General features: G+C 38.5%; 1 protein-coding gene across 1 annotated transcript in view; it reads left to right on the forward strand.

Moving 5' to 3' along the window:
• Positions 1-22,692, forward strand: part of LOC141279936 (threonylcarbamoyladenosine tRNA methylthiotransferase-like) — a 136,043-nt gene that overhangs the window by 97,267 nt on the left and 16,084 nt on the right. The window contains exons 5-6 of the mRNA XM_073811501.1: positions 13,063-13,146; positions 17,340-17,504. Coding sequence (XP_073667602.1) covers positions 13,063-13,146; positions 17,340-17,504 — 249 coding nt within the window. The remainder of the gene's footprint in view (positions 1-13,062; positions 13,147-17,339; positions 17,505-22,692) is intronic.

The following is a 22,692-nucleotide window of genomic DNA, read 5'->3' on the forward strand; positions in this document are numbered from 1 at the left end:
CTACAATTATACAAATATGCAATATAGTATATCTGTATTTGTGTAGCTAATGGCACTATAATGTGACAAAGCTAATTTTACATGTCAGTATAAATCCAAGCAATTTTGGAGAATAACTAAATATCTTTCTTGTAAGTAAATTAAAAGCCAGCTTTAAGAAACATCAGATGTCTATTAACAAAAGCAAAAGTTTGTATGTATGGTTATGTTCTTATTAATACAGCTGTTTGATTGATTTAACACTCAAACATTCAGTTAAGCAAGTTTAGTTAATTCAAATAATAAATAAGGACACAGACCCTTGTTGTTAGCATATAAGTTATAAAACAACGTCTTTAGCATATATATATTTACCATGCTTCAAAACACACAACGCAGCACATGTCATTTAAACGATTGAAGATGCAAACTGGTACATTGTTATATTATTTAAATCAAACAGATGATTTGCGGTGCCAGCAGTCAACGCTATACATATTAACAGGCTTGTGAACTCACCTGAAAACGATGCACGGGTTTCATTTTGGACTTTTCATTTCCATTTGAAGACTTGATGCCGCGGTGTATTCGCGGGCGCAGATGGCCATCAAACGTGACGTGTCGCGTGTTACTGCGCAAACGGATTACGTATGATATCAAAGCATCGCGAGAACAGACTGCTTTGCATGCTTTCTAATCGCTCTCGCGTTACGTTTACGTATTTTTGCGGATCGATTTGCAGAGCGCCATTGAACACACATGATAATTTGCAGTCAGGTGGCGGGGTGCCAGGAGATGGCTAGACGAAATAACGTTATAACATTTCGTCTCGTCTCGTTTTGGTCAACGAAAATGAAGACACATTTTAGCATAGTTTTTATTAAGTAAACCACTTTTAGTCTCGTTTTTATTCGTCAACAATAATGTGTTATACATTTTATTATAGTTTTCGTCACATAACCAGCACTTACATTAAGTCTCGTCTCGTTTTCGTCACGTGATAAAGGTTCGTTGACGAGGATATTTCGTCATACTTTTCGTTGACGAAAGCAACACTAATTGAAAGTGCTTGAATCTATTTTATGCAAGAAGTTTTCTGGGGAAAAAATCCATATTATTCCCTGTGTAGTGTAGGATAATATCATAAAAATTCTAGACTTTTTAAGCACACGTGCTAAACTGTTCACTTAAAATGCTTATCTGTATGCAAATGTTGATTCATACCAAAATTGCTTTTTTTGCATAGTTGTGGTTGACACAAGAAATGTCTCTGTTGTTCTCTGAGAAGGGAACGAGACGTTGCGTCTCTCTTGCCATACTTCCTGCGTGCCTGTAACACGGTCTTTGGCAATATTTCAGATAGCGATATACTTCCTGTCTTTGTTGTTAAGCCTGAATTTGATAAACACATTCAGACGCATTTACCCCTGGAGGCGTCCCCAAAGTGTCACTGCAGTGACGCAGCATGAGTTCCCTCGAAAGTGGACTGTAACAATGTATCTTAAAAGGTAACACGATGTAACCTTGCCCCCACTTGAAATGTGTCACTACTAGGGCTGGGACAACGCATCGACGTAATCGACTACGTCGACGCAAAAAATACGTAGACGCAAAATATGCGCGTCGATTCGTCAGACCCAAAAAGACGGCGCCGTTGAGTAGTAGCAACGCGAGTGGCTTCAGTCCACGCTGGCTTCACAGCAAGTGTGAGCAGTGCGTAAGCGGCGCATGTTTTTTCAGCGCCCATGTTAACAAGCATGCACCCCGCCGCATGAGGAGCGCAAGCTCGCGGCTCTGTAGCAACAGTGCTGCAATCGTTTCTGCGTGGGTTCTGCTGCGCTGCTCACGCTCAATTAAAGTGAAAGTGCTTTGTTTATGGTTTAAATGCTCGTGGATTGACGCGAAAGAGTGTCATTTTACCATAAAATCATGAATGTGATGCCAAGTGTGTTTTAAACAGAGCAATTTATCAAAAAGCAATGAAATATGTACAAACACACTGTTGCCAGAAGACTGCGTTTTCATTCACTCTCTGTACAGCAGTAAATGAGTCCTCATCTATCTTAATAAACTTAAGAGAAAGTGATTTAGTAATGTATGTGCTTCTTAAGTCTAATTGTGTTTATATCTGTCATTACATGGACGAAAACAATGTGGATTAAACAAATCAAGTTATAAAAATTACACTGTGTGTCCATCAAAAGTCACATTGAAGAGGTTTTGCTCATAAATGCATGCAAAATAAAGTCATTTGAACTTGAGATTTTTATACTGTTACTAAACAGCACAGAATGAGCTGCAAACGCTTTATGAAATGCTACCTCTGACTAAGAATGCATTATTTTGCACTTTTATAGTCTTTTTTATTTTGAAATTTCAAGAGCAATCAACATATTTTGAAATGTTTACATTCAGATATGTAAATCAACATGTATAAATTGCTATTAGTTAATTAATGGGGAGATAATCGATAATCGAATCGAAGTCGAATCGGACTGATAAAATGAATCGTTAGATTAATCGATGCATCGAAAAAAGAATCGCTAGATTAATCGTTTAAAAAATAATCGTTTATCCCAGCCCTAGTCACTACATTTAGTCCTTGAAATTGTGGTTATTGGACCTGGAAAGTCCTTAAAAGGTCCTTGTATTTAAAGTTAATTAAGTGTGGGAATCCTGTGACAATTATATTTACAAATGATTAAACCAAATAGTGCATTTGTGACATTTGAATATCTTATATTATCCTAAAACCAAAAGTAAGAAGGTTTTCCTTCCAATAGGTCTGCATTCGTTAAAAATGGGCAAATAAAATATTTCTAATCAATATTTAATGTTCTTTACTTTACTTAAGAGGTAAATAGCCATGTATTAAGCAGGATAATGTGCAGGCAGCCAGTTGTTTTTGCAGAAATAAGCCCCGACAGTATGATCAGGACCTGACGTGAAGCAGAAGGTCTTTTATCACACTAATGGGCTTATTTCACGATAACAACCGGCTACCTGTACATTATCCCACACTTATGTTTTATAAATTATGGGGTGTTTTCCCGGACAGGGATTAGACTAGAACCAGACTAAAAAAAATGTAAGAGCTGTCCAAACTGAAAACAACTTGCACTGGCATATCTTAAAATACATCAGTACCCTTTGTTTTCCCTAGAATGCCCAGAAGTAATGGTTTTAGTATGGCATGTTTGTTAAAACTGTATTAACACTGTATTGACATGACAGAATAAATAAAAAAAATTAAGCAAGATATTAAATTGTACAAATAATATATAATGATGTGATTATAAAATAATATGCTTTTTAACAAATGCTGTTTTGTTTATTATGCAAAAAAAAATGCAATCAGTTGTGGTGCTTTCAAAACATTGTTTTGTTTGGATATCTTGACCAACCCAACATAATAACAAGGGGAGTGTTCAGGAAACGTGTTGTTTGGTGAAGATAATAATGCCGAAAATACACAATTCACCTCTTACAAAAAGGAATAAAAACGTAAGTCTTATTTACGAAATGAGTAATTAGGGAAGATAAAGATGAAAAATGGGTCGAAATATGGACATGGTGTTATGGCATCTCTCTCTCTCGCTCTCTCTCTCTCTCATGATTGTTATTCAGCTGTTCTTAATCAGTTGAGCTGGTCAATGGCGATGCACTGAATCATTGTTGCTTTTTGTTATGATAATTACGCCCCATTACTTTGCCGCAGTGCACTTCTATTTTCACCTCTTTCACTCTCTCTCCAATTTTACATGTTAAAGGCACCTGCTATTTGTGATACTCAGTTTCTCTTATTCTTCTGCAACTTTATACGTGCTGTATTATTGTTCTTGTTTTATTTTTCACACACATGTAACCCTAAGACGATCTTCATTAAGTCTTTGGTTGTTGTCATGGTAACAGCAGGCTCCTCATCACAGGAAGGAAATTAGATTTTGGAGTAACATGTGAGTTTAAAAGTGAGTTTCAGGTTGAGTGTTTAGTTTTGAACAGTTGCTGTGATTTGCATGATTTCTGTGAGCGATCTGGTGAAGTGTTGTTTCACAGCTCAACTTCTCATTCATTCATCAAGGTTTTTTTTAAGAAAACACATCAGTTTATTTTGCGTGGGAGGTTTTGTTAGAAAATGTATTTTGACGGGACACTGCTTTGGCTGAATACAAGTGACATTTAATGTGTGAAACAAACTTTTTTTCCACTGCTAGTGTGTTAAATCTGCAGTTTTTCTGGTGTCCCGGTTAGTTTTCATGTTTCTCTCAGTGTGAGTGCGTGTTTGGCCGGGTCTCAGTCGTGAACAACACATCTCCAGTATAATGTGCTGCTGTGAAACCACATACCGCAGTCTGAATGTAAAGACTAATCTCACTCCAGAGATCTAGCACGAACCTCAAAGGGAAAAAGCAATGAAGGAAAAGATGAAACTATTACAGTGTGAAATAGGGATTAGGAATGGATGAGCACAGTTCAGACTAGTCCATTAGTCAATTGAATTACTTGTTTTGTCTGTTTTCTAAAGATTAGTTTCAGGGCAGCATTGTTCCCCTTTCTCACTTAATTTTTTGGAATTTCTCATCTAATTAAAGTAAATAAGAACTGACCATAACATTCATCTTAGCATCTCCTTTTTGATGACCTGCCCCTTAAAGGTTAAATATTATTCTGCCCATTTTTACAAGATGTAATATAAGTCTCACGTGTGCCTATAATGTGTGTACTGTGAACTTTTAGCTTAACCTTACAGATCATTTGATATAACATGCACAAAATGCCCCTATTTGGGCAGGAGCAAAAAAGCCTGTTTTTATGTATGTACCTTTAACTCTTTCCCCGCCATTGACGAGATATCTCGTCAATTAAGAGAAAACGCTTCCCCGCCAATGACGAGATTTTCCGTCTTTCCGCAATACCGCTATTATGCCCTTCCGCAACTTTTTAAACCCGGAAGTATTGCCCTATGGCAAGCGGCTGCATGTCCGTGTCTGTTTTAAAGATCGCTCTGAATGGGATCTCTATGAAAAGTCCGCCACAAAAATGGAATTATCTCTGCTTTTTGCTCAAAATGTGGTGTTTTTGCAGAAACCTACCCATATTCAAAAGATGATTACAAAAGAACCACTGAAGGTAGGATGAAACGTTTTTTTTTTGTTTGAAAGCAGAGGGTCTGTTCTTTCATTTGGTTTATTGTATGTTTATATATTTAAAGAAGAACATTTTCTGGAAGGCATTAAACTTTGGTGAAAATCATGAAAAACGCTGGCGCTGGCTGGCAACTTTTTTTAAAAACGCTGGCGGTGAAAGAGTTAAATGCAAATGAGCTACTGCTTTCTGTTAAAAATAGATCTGATTGGGGCAAAAGTATATTTAGCCACATTTGTGCTACAAGCGTGCTAACAAACACATTCAGAAAAGCTTTTGGATAAAGTTAACAAGTCAGTCAGTGGCTATGGGGAGGGGCTTTATCAGTGTGACATCACAATAACAAGAGAATCAAAACAGCATATCTAAAGAACCTGCTTTGGTTTAATGGGGATTAAAAAAGGAGTGGGTGCCAAGAGACATTTATGTCTAATCACCTTGCAAAGGTGGATTTTGCGTAATATGGTTCCTTTAAGACTAATTATGCAGCCAACCCATAGACTATGATAGATTATGAAAATATGTACTTTGTAAATCCATGAAGTAATTGCAAAATTAAAACCGAAAATTGTGAGAACGGTGTCTGTCAAAAACATCGCAATTAGATATTTTCGCAAAATCGCACAGCCGTAGAAGTAATCGTGAGATGGCCAAATGAACACTGAAAGATTTAAGCACATGCACTTAAAAGAGTTTATTCATTCTGATTGTTGTATTAATTGGTTAATTATCAATCAAAGCAATATCTTAATCTTGATAGGTCACATTGACTCTTGTCTTGCAACTTTCCTGACAAAGAAACCCCGCCCCATGTAAAGGAAATCTGTTCCTGGTCATTCCCAATGGAATTATTGCCTGCTGTTGATAAAACCGCTTTACCTCTGGAGCCTGGAATGTTTGAAGAAGATTCAAGATGAGGAAAAGCACACCAGAGATTTATATAGTCTTTATCTTTAGATAAGCTTGTATGCATATGATGTGAACACTTCATCAATTCCCATTTCATCAGTAAAGCCTGTAGATTAGCGGACTTGTTTCTACTGGACGTATATAATTATTACTCTCTTTTGATTCAAATCCAGCCAGGCTCCGATTTGTTTTTGCTCCTGACGGCGTAGAGGAGGAAATTACACAACAAATATCCTTCTTGGCAATCCCGTTCACATCTTGCGCTTCACTGCATGTAACATAATCCCCCATCTTCGATCTTCATTTGACTTGTTGATGTCGTCGTCCCACGAGCTGGATTAGACCCAATTAAGAGGGAACGTCAAGCCAAGGCTCGGACCGGCGTTTTCCAAAACAAACTCCAGCTTTATTCGGATGTGGGTCGTTCTTTAGCTCTGATAAGACAACAACGCTTAAATCTCTTGAGGCCTTCTCAGATGTTTCAGCACAGCCATGAGATTCATCTTCACCACAGAGTGAATTCCTGATTATGTATCTGCTTAAGGGCCTTGGCTTTACCCGCACTATTAAAAACTTGAAATCAAAGTGTGCCCAACTCCTTAGTAGCTACAGTCTATAGGCAATGTTGTACGCTAGTTTCATGTTAAAGCACACACCTGTGCGGGCATGCTGACCAGTATAAATGCATGCATATAAATCACAGGTTTTTTTTGCCAAGAAAGCAGTTTTTCTTTTGGATAATTTGCCCATGGAATAACACAATACGCAGCTTTTTGTAATGATGATCAGCCTTGTCTTCACTTTTGTAAGGGGTTTCAAAAACAATGTCTGTAAGCCGAAGAGGGGGCTCAGCACACCTGCCAACCAGCTTTGAACATTAACAAGTCGTGTTCCTGTCCGCCTCAGGGTGAAGGCAGAGGATCTAATACTTGTTCTCTGAATCTTGTTCACATCATGTAGTTGATAAGCATGTGCAGGGCACTTGGGGCAAAATTAGGTAGACCTGTAGATTGTTTTCCTTTGCAGTGTGATTCATGATGAATGAATACTTTCGTGAAGTTGACTCCTGAAACTGCTCATTATAATGCTTGCCGCTTTTATGAACTCAAATAATTGAGATTATTAGAATATTTTTTGTTAACATATGGAATAGTTTATTTTTAAGGTGCCAAAAATGCATTAATACAATAAATAAAAGTGTACAGTAGCTTACTCCTCCCCTCCCTTCTGTGCTTTCTGAACGAGTCATGAACGCGCCCAACCCTCACTCCCAAATCCTCCTTGTCGTTTATTGGCTGGAACACTTTATGTTTCGTGGTGGTAGGTTTGACCACTTTGTTTTTGTTGCAGTTTGTGAAGCCTGGGCTGTCTGCAGAGACCGTGTTTTTTACAGTGTGTTCATGGGACCGGCAGCTAGCAGATAGGGAGGAGATGTATGAAATAAAAAAATGTTTTATGGCCTAGCCTTATTTTTTTTAGGTTTAATTACACAGAATTCATGATAAATGAATGTATTTCATAAAATGTCATAAAACTAGGGCCCCCCTGGCACCATCTTGCGGCCCCCAGTTTGAAAACCACTGGTGTAGTGTAGTAAAATCATTAATGCATGACTTAAAGTGGCCTATTGCTTTTACTGTATAAAACAAACAGGAAAAGCAATATCCTGAAAGTTCAAATACACAAAGCCATCTGCATTTAATAACTTTATTGTTAATAAGCACAATAAATCAATCTTTCATATAAACTGTTGATTAGATCAATCTGTAGTGTGTTTACATATAACAGATTCATAGTGAATTTGTCTGGTGTTCAGTCATAGGCGCGTGCGCGCGTGTGTGTGTGTGTGTAGTTGTACAGCTATCTTTGTGATAACCAATTTTTTCTAAGACCATTGGAGTGAAGACAAAGAGAGTAAAAAAAGGACATTTTGGCTGGCCCTCACTTTCTGGCAATCCTTTAAAGGGCTGTCTGAGGGTTACAATTTGGATTTAGGGTTGGGATTAGAATTGGGTTATGGTTGGGAGTAGAGTTGGGGTTAGAATTTGGTAAATGATGTGGCACTTAGTTGTGATGGTTTTGTCTTAGTCTATGGGGGTAGAGATTGCGTTACGTATGGGTAAGGGGTCCTCACAAAGATAGTTGTACAAACGTGTGTGCGTGCGTGTTTACTTAAAACAGCAGTTAAGAATGTGTTGCTTCTCATTTTAGTATCTTTTTATTAATTTGATATTTATTAATATTAACAATTAAAATGTTTTTATCATTAATTACGCAAATACACATTTTATCCTTGCAGACTGTACATATCATTGCCTGTAAATGCCTCAAGGTTTAAGCTCTGAGACAGTGATTATTTATTTTCTCTTTAAGCAGTCAACAAGATGAGTGCTTTGTTTTTTAACATTGCTTTTCATGTATTCATCACATTGAAAACTCTCCACATGTGTTTTCCAGAAATACAAAAATATATTTCTCTGGTGTGATTGCCAAACAGCATTTACTTAACAATCTGCTCCATTCAGATAAATGATGGTTTGTGTACTGGGGTTGTGTGCTCTGTTCATTGTTATTACGGTTTTATCCACTTTATACAACGCAATTCCTATGATTGCATTTACTGAAAATAGAATAAACATATCGTATAAATAAACATTTATGCAAAATATAGTTCGTTTATTGCACTGACCCACCACCCCTTCTTCATTGGTCTACCCAACACAACACAAAGATGTTGCTTTAATGTTTCCGTACCATTTGCTTTCTGTGGAAATAAGCTCTCATCTTGACGTCATTTACAACATCATTAACTAGGTGCAATACAGATACTTTTGAATTAATTTATTTTACAAATCATTTCCTCTTTATACGTGTGGGTGGAGGTTGGTGGGTTGTTTAACAGAATGCAGTGATCACGAGGAATGTCTGTAACTTCATTGGGTCAACTTTTGTGTCCAAATTATCATAAAGATCTGATTTTAATCTTCATTAGAAATTAGAAAAGTGTGAGAAAGAAAGGAAATTCGGTAATTTGATAAAAGTCTTTCAATTGTAATAACAGTTCTTACACTGAGCGCACACACCAGTGAACAGCTGAGACATGAGATTAATTCCAGAAAGTGTCGCAGGCCAAACAATGTGGATTTAAACTCCTGAATCCTCAGCCAGAAGATGAAGCAGACGTTTGTCCAGCAAAGTGGCTTAGTTCTGCAGGAGTGGAGCGCAAACGGCACATGGTGACCTCTTCCCAGCCGCTATTAACCTTTGACCTTCAGCGCTGACTGCACAACCGATCCGGCCACGATTGCTGGCCAGTTTCTCAGTGGACTGGAATCTGTTTTAGAGAGGTGGCTGATTGTGTTTTTGATACCCACTGTTTTGGAGAGAGTGATTGTCTTTCTATAGAAAAATGGATTTATATACACTATCCCACCAGTATGTGTTGACATTACCCACACTTAAAATGCTTGGATGTCATTACATTTTCCATTTTTCAGTCACCGTCCGGTTTCACCACCTGCACAACAGTCAGTTCTGGATGCTTGGAGCTCAAGCACGTGTTTGTTTCTTTTGTGTGTTGTGTTTGTAGGGTTGGGTAGGCAGGCAGGCACATTTTATTAAACGTCGGGGTTTGGCACAAAGCAGGCGACCGCATGCAACAGCAGCGCAGACGCGAGCAGCCCACCGCCTCTTGTTTCTGCAGTGGGCTTTTTATCCGGAGCAGGCTGAGGGACTCGTGAACAAAGAGAAGCCCTTTCACAGGGCAAGAGGCTCCGCAAAGCACATTAAGTTAGTTGTCATTTCAAAAGGCCAGATGCTCCCACTAAATAGAATGAGGGCAATCTGGATTTTATAAAGCGCCTCTCTCTTTCTCTCTTCCCATCTTTCAGAAACAACCTTGCTTCTCTTTCATGCTGAAGGCTGCTGTGCACCGGGCCTCACAAACAATTTACACACATTTGTTGCCCTTCTAAAATTGTATTGTGGTTCAACATGTGCGCGACCATGTGTGTGCTAGTTTGCATTTGTGTTATTCGTCTAAATGTCTCTTTCTGTCACTTGTAAATCACTCTTTGAATTCAGCTTGGTGCTTTGAGCTGCACTTGCTTGCATGAAGTCTTTTAAAAATGCATTAAACACACAACAAACAGTTACTTTATCTCTACTTTATGACTGCTGTATTACTTTTATTTTCCTCCACATATTAATGATGTGGTCAGATTGATCTCTTTCTCTTTTTTTTGTATCACGCTTGGGTTCAATACATCTGTAAGATTCATGTGCTGAATAAATGCCATCAGTTTTTACAAACTACTCAAAAGTCACATGCTCAGTATAGTATTAGACAAATTAAGATTATTTTTTAAAATTTTTATATGATTTTTATTAACGCAAAGCCTCAGCTTTTAAACTGTGAATGTTTCGGCAAAATTCATTCATTTAATGTTTTTAATTATCTTTAATGGGTGTAACGAATCACTGCTGCCTATCATCCCTAATCAACTTTTTTTTTATTGCTTGTACAGTCAAATTTTTCAGTATAAAGTGTATGTCATGGCACACTGTTTAATTTATCTTGATTATTTCTTGGCAGACGTTTGGGTTAGAAAAGTGTAATAGTTTAGAAATACCAAAAGTTTAGGGGCTGTTTCCCACAGAGGGTTTTGATTAATCCAGGACTAGGCCTTTGTTATACAAGACGTATAACTTTTTTTACAAATAAACCTTACAAAAACAACCCCCACATACGCAACCCAGGCAACGATGTTGGTTAGTAGACACGCCCCTTACTACCGATAGGCTACCAGTGTGTTTTGATACAAGACTCGGTGTGTTTTTCAAAAATTATGCACCCCACCTTTAAAGTTTTATATAAAACTCAAAATATTTTTCTCCATTAAAGAGTTCGTTCACCCCAAAATTACAACTTTATTATAAATCACTTACCCCTGTGTCGTTCTAAGTCCTCCGACTGTCTTCAGAATAAATTTTTTCGATATTTCTGCAAACCGAGAGGCTTCTGTCTGTCCCGTTGACTTCAGTTAGTTTCACAATTATTTTCCCCATAAAAGACATCGGCAGAAAGGTCCATGTTCCTTCAATCTTTCAATAATAATATTATGAAGCGACCAGAACACTTTTGTGCGCGAAAAAAATTAATTAAACAATTTGTTCTCCTCCTTGGTTGTTCAGTGCGCCTTCACGGGCAGACTACGGCGCATGCTGCTGACGTCATCTGCTGATGTAGTTGCCACCGTACACACACAGAATATGCTGGCAAGTAATTTGTGCATTTATACAAACTATTTAAGTATTGTTTATAATGTTTGCATAATGGCTTAAATAAAAAAAGCGAAAAAAAACCTTGGCAACTACTTCAGCAGGTGACGTCAGCAGCATGCGCCGTAGTCTGCTCGTGAACACGCACTAAATGACTGAATGAAAAAAAGTTTGTTTTCTTTGGGCCCAAAAGTGTTCTTGTCATTTTATAATATTATTATTGAACTACTGATGGAGCATGGACCTGTTTGGCGATTTGTCTTTTTTTTCTTTTCTGAGGAAAAAAATTGTATATCAAACTAAAGTCAATGGGACAGACAGAAGCCTCCCGGTTTTCATAAAAAATATCTAAAAATGTGTTCTAAAGACAATCAAAGGACTTTGTGGTTTTGAACGACACCGAGGTAAGTGATTTATGATAAAATAATAAAATAAAATAAAGTCATTTTGGGGTGAACTAAAGCCGAAAGTATACTAGGGCTGTCCGCATATGCGCGGCGTCCGCATGACGTCATTTTTGTCATCAGGAGGGTCCGCGGTCGGTACAACAGCGCATGCGCGTAAAAATATATAGACTGGACACTCCACTACAAATAATTAAACAAAGGAAATAGACAGCATTTGCACACACTATCGTTTTTCTTCTTTAAAATTTACTTCTTCCAAGAACAGAAAGCTGTGGAGCATGTTTGTTACCATAATGTTTGATTCCTTTTCTTTGTTGTCTTGTTGTTTGTTCTAAACTGTGTTTGCAATGGTGGATCAGTTACTTTTCTTCACCTATCCTAATGTTTTAATGTACTCTAAATGTCGCCAAATCAGTGCTGCTCTGACGGCCTTTTAGGCTAATATGAAATCATTTGTATTGCATATAGTGTCAAATGCGGCCATCCGCGTGTAGTATACTTGGAAAGCTGCGCGTATGCGTGCGCGCGAGCCGGATGCGGAAAAAAGTATACCCCGGCCTTAAAGGAATAGTCTATCCTTTTGCAATATTAAACTATGTTATTACCTCAACCTAGACGAATTACTACATACCTATCTTTTTTCAATGCGTGCACTGTACAGCGCATTGTGAATGTGTTAGCATTTAGCCTAGCCCCATTCATTCCTATTGTACCAAAAAAAAGTTTTATTTTGTGGCACCATACTTACTGGTATAACTTCTCATGAAACAGTCTTTAAATAGGGAAAACACGGAAGTGTTTGGTGGCTTCCCTGTTTGGTACCATAGGAATGAATGGGTCTAAGCTAAATGCTAACACATTCACAACGCGCTGTACAGTGCACGCATTGAAAATATATATATATCTATTAATTCGTCTAAGTTGAGGTAATAACATAGTTTAATATGGCAAAAGGGTAGACTATTCCTTTAACCGTTTAAGGTTTATCTGTTTCTTTAGATCAGTGTTTCTCAACTCCAGTTCTTGCACCCCTCCCAGTATGTTTTGGATGTCTCCCCATATACTGTATAAAACTTACTGGCTTGTTAGTGTGTTAATATGGAAAGCATGTTTGTTTGACTTCAGTTGCACAGACCGGTCAATGTATGACATCACATTCATGCGAGTGATTGGAGAGTAGATGACTGAAATAGGGCTGAGTGCTTAAATTCGCTGTTTTTCGCTGTATTCGCGGAAGACTACGAAGGACTGGAGTTGAGAAACACAGCTTTAAATGTTGGAGATGTTTTGGTGTTACTTGGCCAGTAATATCCTCTTTCTGATCTCTGTCATCTCTTCACAGGTTGGAGAAAGACAGCATGTGCTGGTGACCGAAGAATCATTTGATTCCCAGTATTATGTTGCCCACAACAAGTTCTATGAACAGGTATGTGAAGATATCTGACTTTCATTTTACAGTAGTTTTCAAAAAGCTTTCAACTTTGGTAAAAACCTAAATTCTTTTTTTGTGGCTACAAACATATTTGAACTTTAAATGTTTATATAGGAGCTCTCAAATGGATGCATTTGGTTAAGTTTGTGGTTATAAACTGGGGGCGCGAGATGGTGTCAAGGGGGGCCAGTTTTATGTCTTTTTAAGATACATTCATTTATCATAAATTCTATGTAATTAATCCTCAGAAAAATAAGGTTACTAACCATCAGCACTAAATTGCATAATTTAATATGATGCGTTTAATTAAAATTCTAAGTTTGAGGTTTTATGTCATGAATTTTCTTTATTGTGGTGTCAGCTTGTAGCTACAATGCAAGAATTATAATAAAAAATGCCTATAATTTAAAATGCCTTCAAAGCAGGCATGTGAAGTTATCCTGAAATATATGAATTTTTCTGGTGTTTGGTCAGGGCACTTTAGTAATTTGGTCATTCCAAACATATTTCCCTATGTAAAAAATGTACAAGGTTCTTTTTAATGCGTTTGTGTCTTTTCAGATCTGAAATCTAAATTATAGTTGCGAACAGAACAAGGCCAGGGAATGAAAGGTTAGCTTTTGTTTAGTGCACCTTTAAGGCCCACAGTTTGACTGTGAAGGTTGTAGACCAGAAGAAAAATGTTAAAATAAATGCTGGCTTTTAGTCAGTACAGCCCTCACCTCAGATGTGTTGCAGAAAGTACAAGACTTCAATACAACCACCACAACCCTTCCAAATGTAGAAACATTGTCCTAAAGCTTTCAAAGCACTCTTAGTGCTATGTGATGATTGACGTTTTATTCGGTCTCAGCTGGTATTCCTCGACTGAGATTGCTTACTAGCTTTTACTGTTCTACCCTCTTTCTCTTTTGAAAATCTTATTGAAAGCACAAGACCTCTTTCACCTAACAATAGTACCTACAATATCCCCTCAGTTATTTTGATACTATTAACAGACAATAGTTGAGTTAACAGGTTAGTGCACCTAAAAAAGGATGTTCATGATGTTCAAAACTCATATGATTTATTACGCTACATTAACGCTTCTCTTTTACTTTTAATTGGTGATGTCATGCGTTACCAAACTGAATTGTGGATCCGTCAACGTTGTGTCACTGCCGTTGCTCGCAGCAGAAATTGATCATTTCTCAACTTTAAGCGCCAACGCGTGTGTCATCCAATCAGATCACCTTATGCAAATAACTTTACGTTTAGGAAAAGGAGGAGAACAGAGCATGTGTTGCGACCACTGTGATTGGCTGTTGGCCACGCTTCAGACAAACCTTCCATCAAGTGTTAATGCTTACATCAATGCTTTCAAGCAAATCCATACTGTGTGTGTGCAATATGTGCATCTAAAGTCTGTTTTTTTGTGTGGACAACAGACCAAAACTAACACAGATCACATCAATGCTTTGCACAACTCTATAGAAGTTAGTAATGCCAAATTTGAATAGCTTGAAAGGTGTTTATTTTATATTTCCTTGTGTATCTCACACAGGGCACACCACCCACATTTTACCCCAGCTTTCACTACTAGGGTGGCACCCTTTCAAAAAAAGCTCACCTTTGTGTACCCTGTAGATCATATTAGCATCTCATAGGTACATATTTGCTCCAAATGTGTTCAAATCTGTACACAATGTTACATTTTAGGACCTTAACAGTGCAGCATAAAAATTCTGGTAAATATTAAATTACCTGTTGGCTTACATTGCCTTCAAAACTAGTTTGTGGTCCGATAAGAGTCAGTTTTTCCACGTCTATGATTCAGATAGCAATGATTTTGAGCCCAGACAAGTGCAATGCCGTAGCTCTCAGCTCCTCTTGGGTCACCGGGGTCACCTAGCAAGCCAGCCAGCTGCCATTGATCTTTCCATTATAATACCCAACTGAAAGCCATCTCCAGTGCCATTGATTGAGAACGGGGCCATGCATTAAGGACGGGACGTCTAATCTGCGATGCAAGCCCTCTGTTTTCTTTTCTTCCTTTTGTTCTCCTCCTTTTCCTACTTGATCTGCAGACTCAAAGCCGTCGTGCTCTCCAGAGCCTTTGAGACGTGACTGACCATCCATCAGAGAGAGCCCAGCTTTACTCAACGGCTCACCATGTACATGGCAACGATTAAGAGCTCAGCTCAGGTTGTTTGGAGCTTAAGCTCGGACTATCTTTAAGCGCCCGGTGGTGGTGTCAAAGACGAAATTGAAGCCAGAGCTGCAAAGACCTGCTGTAGACTTGGGGTGGCTAACAGATGCTTGCTTTACAGCACAATATTAAACTTGGAGAAGCAACACAATCTCAATTTTGTAGCTATTTTACAAAGTGGCTGATTTGTATGATTTCTCATTTGCACGATTTGGTACAATCTGATTTCTGCTCCGGTGACCTTGGGTTTACGCTGGGTTTATGGATTCATTAATGCTTTCTTTTATATATCGTTAAAAATACCCAAACAATCGTTGTGGCAAATGTTATTTAACACATGCCATGCCTGGCGCATTCCCTCTCAGTGCCATCTTTAGCGCAGTCTGTATATCATGTGCACTCTCTGTTGACCATGTGTGTGAGCCGGCTGGTGCGCTGATGAAATTAACCCCCTACAAAAAGTAGAAGGGCTTAAGGCTATTCAGACTCTATGCACTCCTCAACTCGACATCAACTTTCTGTTCCCTCCCAGACACCGAGAAACAAAACTCACCTGTTCAAGGACGCACTCGGGTCCACCGCCTGATGTGCACCGCTTCAAAGAAACTCAAGAGGTTCAAAGAAAACTCAGCCTTGTTCAGTGCCACAGGCTCTAAAATGCCATTTCTTTTAACACACGAGAACCAGAATAAAGATACGGCTCACAATTTCGAGCAAAACGCAGACTGGCTCTTAATGGTTTTCCAATTTGCAAAGTTTCATCTCAATAGAGGCCAGACAAAAGACATACGACAATTTTATGTCCCCCTTAAAACGTTAGTGTTTGACCTTCAGGGTTTTTGTAATTGAATGAAAAAGTAAATGGGAATAAAAACTCTCCTCGTAATACCGAATTAAAATTCACGGCACACGACGGCCATGGCATAGACGGAGGAAAAGGAAAACACATTTATTTCCCCAGCCTAATTGAAAACGTATTCGACAGATCCTCTGATATGTCGGAGTTTTGATGAATCATAATGCGCTTTAAGCTTTCCGCCAAGCCTTTCATGTCTGGGGAAGGTGGTTTTTACGCTCTGAAGTTATCTGGCGCTCGCCGTAATGAAGGCAATTTCAATGTAAACCCCTATAGATCCGACTGCACAGCTTTTTAATCCAATTCAGCCCCCATGCCTGGACTGATTCATGTCCTTTTAGACCTAATGCAGATCTGAAGCTCTAATCTCTCCAGGCCTCAATGCAATGTTTCTGATGCACTGGAGGATATAAAACCGGTCGGTCACGGGGAACGAGTCAACAACATGCACGATAAAACAAGGTGCTTGTTTGTTTACGTTTTCAACCGCTGGAGAAAACCGATAAAAGCTGTGCCTAATAACTCTGTTCAAGATGTTACAAGCTGCTTTTATGAAAATGCGCAACATATTATGAGGATTTTTATCGCGTAGTTTAATGTTTATACAGACCGCATTTGGAATTTGCGTACCGTAAAATGCAGTTAAAAGGGACGGCCGGCGGCACGACTGTCTGAATCTGTCGAGTGATATTGATTTAAGCTCCAGCATTATGCCGGTAGTGAAAAGATCAATGATGTTTGGTTAAGGCTTGAGGATTCAGACGAAGGACGTGTGGAACAAGTCATGTATGTGATGTGCTGTCTGAAGTGCAGGCATCACAGACGCTTCATTCGTATAATATAGGCACGGCTGGATTTTAGATTGATTACCTGTTTTTTCAGGGTACCGTGGCTTGTGTTTTGATTTAGTGTGTCATTATTGTCACATTAGATGTATTAATTATAGCATTATGTGAAGCTGTTTGACACGGTCATAGATATTTGACCTGAAGTTCAATGATACGGTCAAGCTCCAGTGTTTCCATAAACATTATAGTCCTTCTTTAATTTCCTCTACTCAAGAGAAGATTAAATGTTTTGCTCTTATACTGTAAACGTCATTTGATTTCATCTCCATGTCATGTTTCCTTCATGTCTTTGCAGGTACTGGTGCCAAAGAAGTCTGAGTTCAAAGGGAAAATGATTGAGGTGGACATATATGAGGCTGGGAAACACTACATGAAGGGCCGTCCTGTGGATGATGCTCAGGTCTTCACGCCTTCCATTGCTCAGCCTCTTCAGAAGGGACAGGTGTCTGGACTTTCTCAGGTCAGTCTGTGTGATCTCATATCTTCATCATCATCATCATCATCATGATCATCATCTTGTCGGTTTTTGACTCTATCTTAGAAATTGACCCAAATTCTCAATTCTCTTTGCGTTGCTGAGACATTTTTGGATGTAATCCGTTTAGAGAAATGTTGAATTATTATGTGGACTGAAGCACAACATGCTCTTTCACAGCCTACTGTATTTTAACATCACATATGTGAACTGGTGTGGGAATCATGGGTCATTAAAATACAAGCCAGGGACATTGGCTGTTTGGTTGTTTAATCGAGGCCAGACATCACAACGGCCACTGACCAAGACGAGACAATCGTCTGAGCGCCACACCTCTTTTTTCACTCCGAAAGGGACTTGACAGATTGGAGGCCATTTCCTCTGTATAGTAGTCCAGAATTCACACTCAGTTTGCCACCTATTTGAGAAGAGAGTGTGAAATGTATAACTATGTTCACAGTTTTTTTGCTAATTATATATTAATCCAGACAAGAATGGACTATTATAGTTCAAGCAAATTGGACATGCTGTACATCCTGCCAAATCACACATCCATACAATTTGTTGGAGAACTAACAGTGACTTACAAAATGAGGCGAAAGATTATCTGTGTATCCTCATCATTTAGGCGAGCAGTACTGATATTTAGTATAATAGAACTGGAATGCTTCAATAAATGAAATCTTAATTTTTTAGTCTAAAAATTGATTTATACTTTTGTGTCAGACCTACGTCGTAGTCTCTACACTGTATGCTATTGGCTACTCCTGCATCATTCGTGTCGATGTTAGTAGCCAGTGTCAACAGGCATGTAATTGTTGTAACCTACAATATCAATGCAAAAGCTGAAGAAGCAGCAGATTTTTACTTCAGCAGTGATGGCGGGAAATAGACGACTTTTGATGCTGCTTGAATTGGTAAAGGCAGCCATAATCTCTGAAAGCCACACCTAAACAAACACGCCACTTCCCTTATAGAATCTGGACCTTCTGTTGATAGACCCGCCCCACACATACCCAACCCAGGCAACGATGTCGGATGGTAGACACGCCCCTTACTGCTGATTGTCTACAAGTGTGTTTTGGTAGTCGACCCAACTCTCTTTTCCAGAGCGTTTTTCAGATATTGCGCACTCCTCCTTTAAATATCGCTTCTCAAATTTGTTAGTTTTTGTTTTACCGTTGCAAGGGAAAATGCAGGAAATTCAACTCAGATTTTTTAACATGAGGATGGGGTTCTGGCTAGTCCTGCATAACGATTAATCGCAGTTAATCTATTGCAGAATGAAGGTTTTTGTTGGTGATTCTCACGAAATCCAGATTTATAAGGTGTCCAGCATCAGAATTTTTTAAAAGCCATTGAAGCCATTTTTTTTACGCATATAAGATTAAGGAAATAGAAATTAAGTATATTAGAGATTAAGTATAACTTAATACAACCATTATTTTTAGAGGACTTAAAAATATATTTCCTATAGAATTATTTACATTTTTTAGATTATCATTATCAAAAATTATCATTACCACAACATATTACATTAAATATACATATATATTACAAAATGTTTCGGTAATGAGAACTAAAAAGTTTTTACTTTTATCTGGAGAAAAAAAATAAGAACTGCTTTTACCTGGTAGCCATCTTGAGTGTCACAGTCAAATATGTCTCTTCCAAAATTCCTTGAGGGCTTAAACAGTGATTGGAAATTGTTGCGGAGGATGAGAAAAATGGTCTTGGACACATTTATATCCCTTATTATTGTCTCCATATTTACCAATGATCACAAAATACCACATGTTTCTTTGCTGTAAATGTTTATAGTATAAAAGGCACTGAAGCTTTTTATTTTTTAGATTTTTTTTATTATAAATATTTTTATATTTATGTATCATTTATATTATAGATGGTTTCATCAGACGCACGTGCACTGACGGGATAGACGTATGGATCCGAACTTTACTTCCGGTTTCGTTTTTTTAATAGTCTGACTAGTTGCTAAACTGATCTCTTGAACAAATGCCTCGTCGAAAATAACAAACGTTTTGGTTTCCTAGGTAATCTATGTGTTGTTTTTTGCTTGTTATATAAATAAATTACGTTTAAAGAACTTTGTTGTTATTTATTCATAGCAGAGTTTACCTGAAGTTACGTGGGGACCACGACAGCAGGTTGTTTATGTTGTTACTGCTGAAAGCGTCTATATATAAATATAAATACTTCATATATAAATAGATATTTTTTCTTAAAATTATACAAGCATGTGTGCATATTTATATATACATAATTATTAGTCAGAGTTCACACAGATATATGATGTAAACAAAAACCTTTATTCTGCAATAGATTAATCGCGATTAATCCTTATGCAACCCTAGTTCTAGCAGACCAATTACAACACTTGCAAGCTGTGTAGAATTGACGCGCTGTTACATTTTTGGACTGGTGCGTGTCAGTCTTTGCACAGCCTACGGTGTAGCTATGGTGTGTAAGTCCTATGCAGAAGTATAAATCATGGTCATAGTCTGAATGTGGGGCTCATTATACGTCTAGTTTTTGTTTGGGTCTTAGCAGGTGCGATATCGGTCTGGGTTTTGACTACAACTCTGGCTTTGTCCAGGTTTGTGTGAAATCTTTTTCTTTCTTATACATTGAGGATAAATTGGCTAATTTAATGTCAGATGAGTGGGTGAGACAACACTTACAAACTCTATAATGAAGGCCAACACTTTTCATACACAGCAGAAGCTTTGAAACTGTGCATGTCTGAGAGTGAAATAATGTAAGTGATGTTCTATTGCTCTAATTGGCTCTCCACACGTTTCACTGCCTGGAGCTCTTAAGTGGTTAACTAGTGAACTCAGTCACATCTAAAGATAGCAGATAGCCTCTACTTTGAAAGTCCATTCCACACCATTACACCTTCCTCTATAAAACTACAGACCCGTACAGACCCTCAGCCTTTCTTTTCTGCCGTATGCAAAATATCACAGCCTCGGGTTTCACAACAGCTGCTTGTTACTGTCCTCCCTAGTACACATCTTGTCTTATAAAGTAATTAAAATCCTGAAAAGAAGTTAGATTCTTGTTCTTCCCACCCAAAGACCTTACATTTATGCATCTGGTGGATACTTTTATCCAAAATGACTTAGTGTGCAGCTTATTTCTACTGAACATTCCAAGTACTTTCCAACGTTATCTCACGGCAATTTGTACGTACAAATTGGCTGATCTGTACAGTATTAATTTGTTGACCATATAGTATATTTTGTACGATTTACTTTCACCCCTGTGATGTTGGAGTTGAATAATCATTTTTATATGATTCATACCCGTAAATGTTCTGGGATCGCTCCCAGAAAGAGAATATAGTTGCCTTGCCATAACATAGAAGGAAAGCATTGTATGTGAACAAAATACAGAAACAATGCCATAAGGGGCGTGCCGTAGTGAGGACACTCTTGTCATTGCCACAGGGATTTAAACTGAGATCAAACAATCATGACAAGAAATGTCGGCAAACTGGACTAAAGTAGAGATTCGGAAGCTCGTCACTATTTGCACTGAAGCTAAAATCACCAGCTTGACAAAACAGCGCATCACATCTTATAATCTTGTCAAAAATGTGGTTTCTCAAGAGGGAAATCACGGATATTTAGCAAACTTCAGTTGCTGTGGAGAAAACTACCAAGTGCAGGACTTTAAATACGTTACATCTTTATGGGATTTTTACGGTATGTGTGTGAAAGCTCGCACAGATTCCGGAAAATCATTGGCAGTGTGAATGAACCAAAAATCTAACGATCCCAGACCAATCCCAGATGCAGTTTCCGTGTATTTTCCGTAATCTTTGTGAGAAAAGGACTTTGGTGTGCTTGACTTATGCTGCATGTACACCAGCCGCGGTAGAGGCGGCAAGCACGGGTGATTTACATGTTAAGTCAATGCAAAGACGTGATTACACACAGATTATTATACCGCGGCGCGGATGAGCGTTGCCGTGGGAAATGCGCGAAGTGAAAATTTTGAACTTCGGCGGATTTCCGCGTCGCGTTAACCAAACAGGACCTTGCTGCAGTAGGGACGTGATTACAGGAAGCGAGCGGAGTGGTGGACTCTCCGTGGAGTCGCAGAAGCCCCTCCCATACCGTGAATTTCCGTGTGAATTTCTCGAATGACTAGAATTTCACGCGCTGCTTTCACACGCGAATGCAGCGAGTGAACTCAAATGTTCAAGCGTCCAACTACGCGCGAATAGCTTGTTTTGCCACCCCTACCGCGGCTGGTGTAAACGCAACATTAATGCTGTGTTTTACCTAGAAGGTTTACAACAAACAACTAAATCTCGCAAGATGTTGTCTTTAGGGTTAGGTTTGAGGGTAAGATTAGGATAAAAACAGCAGTTCTGGCTCGATGTGATACAATACAGCCTAAATGCCGTGAGATGTTGGGTTTAGGTTTGGATTAGGATAAAAACAGCACTCATCTGGCGAGATTTCATGACATTTCGCTGTTTGCTGTATCGTTTTGACATCTTGCGTGGTTCTGTGTGATTTGGACAATGTCAAGTTACACTCCTGATTCAAGTTACGCCCCCTTTTCTTGCAGGCCACAGACAGACCCATCTCACTTCTTCTGAACTTCTGATCTCTGTTACATGACAATCACTGCTTGCTTGTGTATTCTCTCTCTCTCTCTCTCTCTCTCTCTCTCTCTCTCTCTCTCTCTCTCTCTCTCTCTCTCTCTCTCTCTCTCTCTCTCTCTCTCTCTCTCAGTTTATGGTCTGCCAGGACGGGCAGTAAAGTCTGATGGGGTGTGAAATTAAAATGTGTATCACATTTTGAAGCATCATTTGATGTCCTCTGTGTGGATGTATGCTCTCCCCCTCGAAAAATAACACAGCAGTCACAGATTAGCATAGAATGACAAATAGAGACGGTTAAGTCGGCTGTATAATTCCTAAATCAGTCAGAGAGAGCAGACGCTCTCCCCTCATACAACACACAGGACACCTCAGTTCTTATTAATGATTCATTCATGTTAATGACAAAGTCAAAGATTTCCCCCAGTCATAGCAAGTGTTCACAAAGAAAAAATTTTTAAGATCAACTTTTAAATAACAACTATAAAAAGTAATTGATACTACTTGTGTACTATAATTAAAATGTTTTGAAAC

The sequence above is a fragment of the Paramisgurnus dabryanus genome, chromosome 13 (assembly GCF_030506205.2).
Source record: "Paramisgurnus dabryanus chromosome 13, PD_genome_1.1, whole genome shotgun sequence".
Lineage (NCBI taxonomy): Eukaryota > Metazoa > Chordata > Actinopteri > Cypriniformes > Cobitidae > Paramisgurnus > Paramisgurnus dabryanus.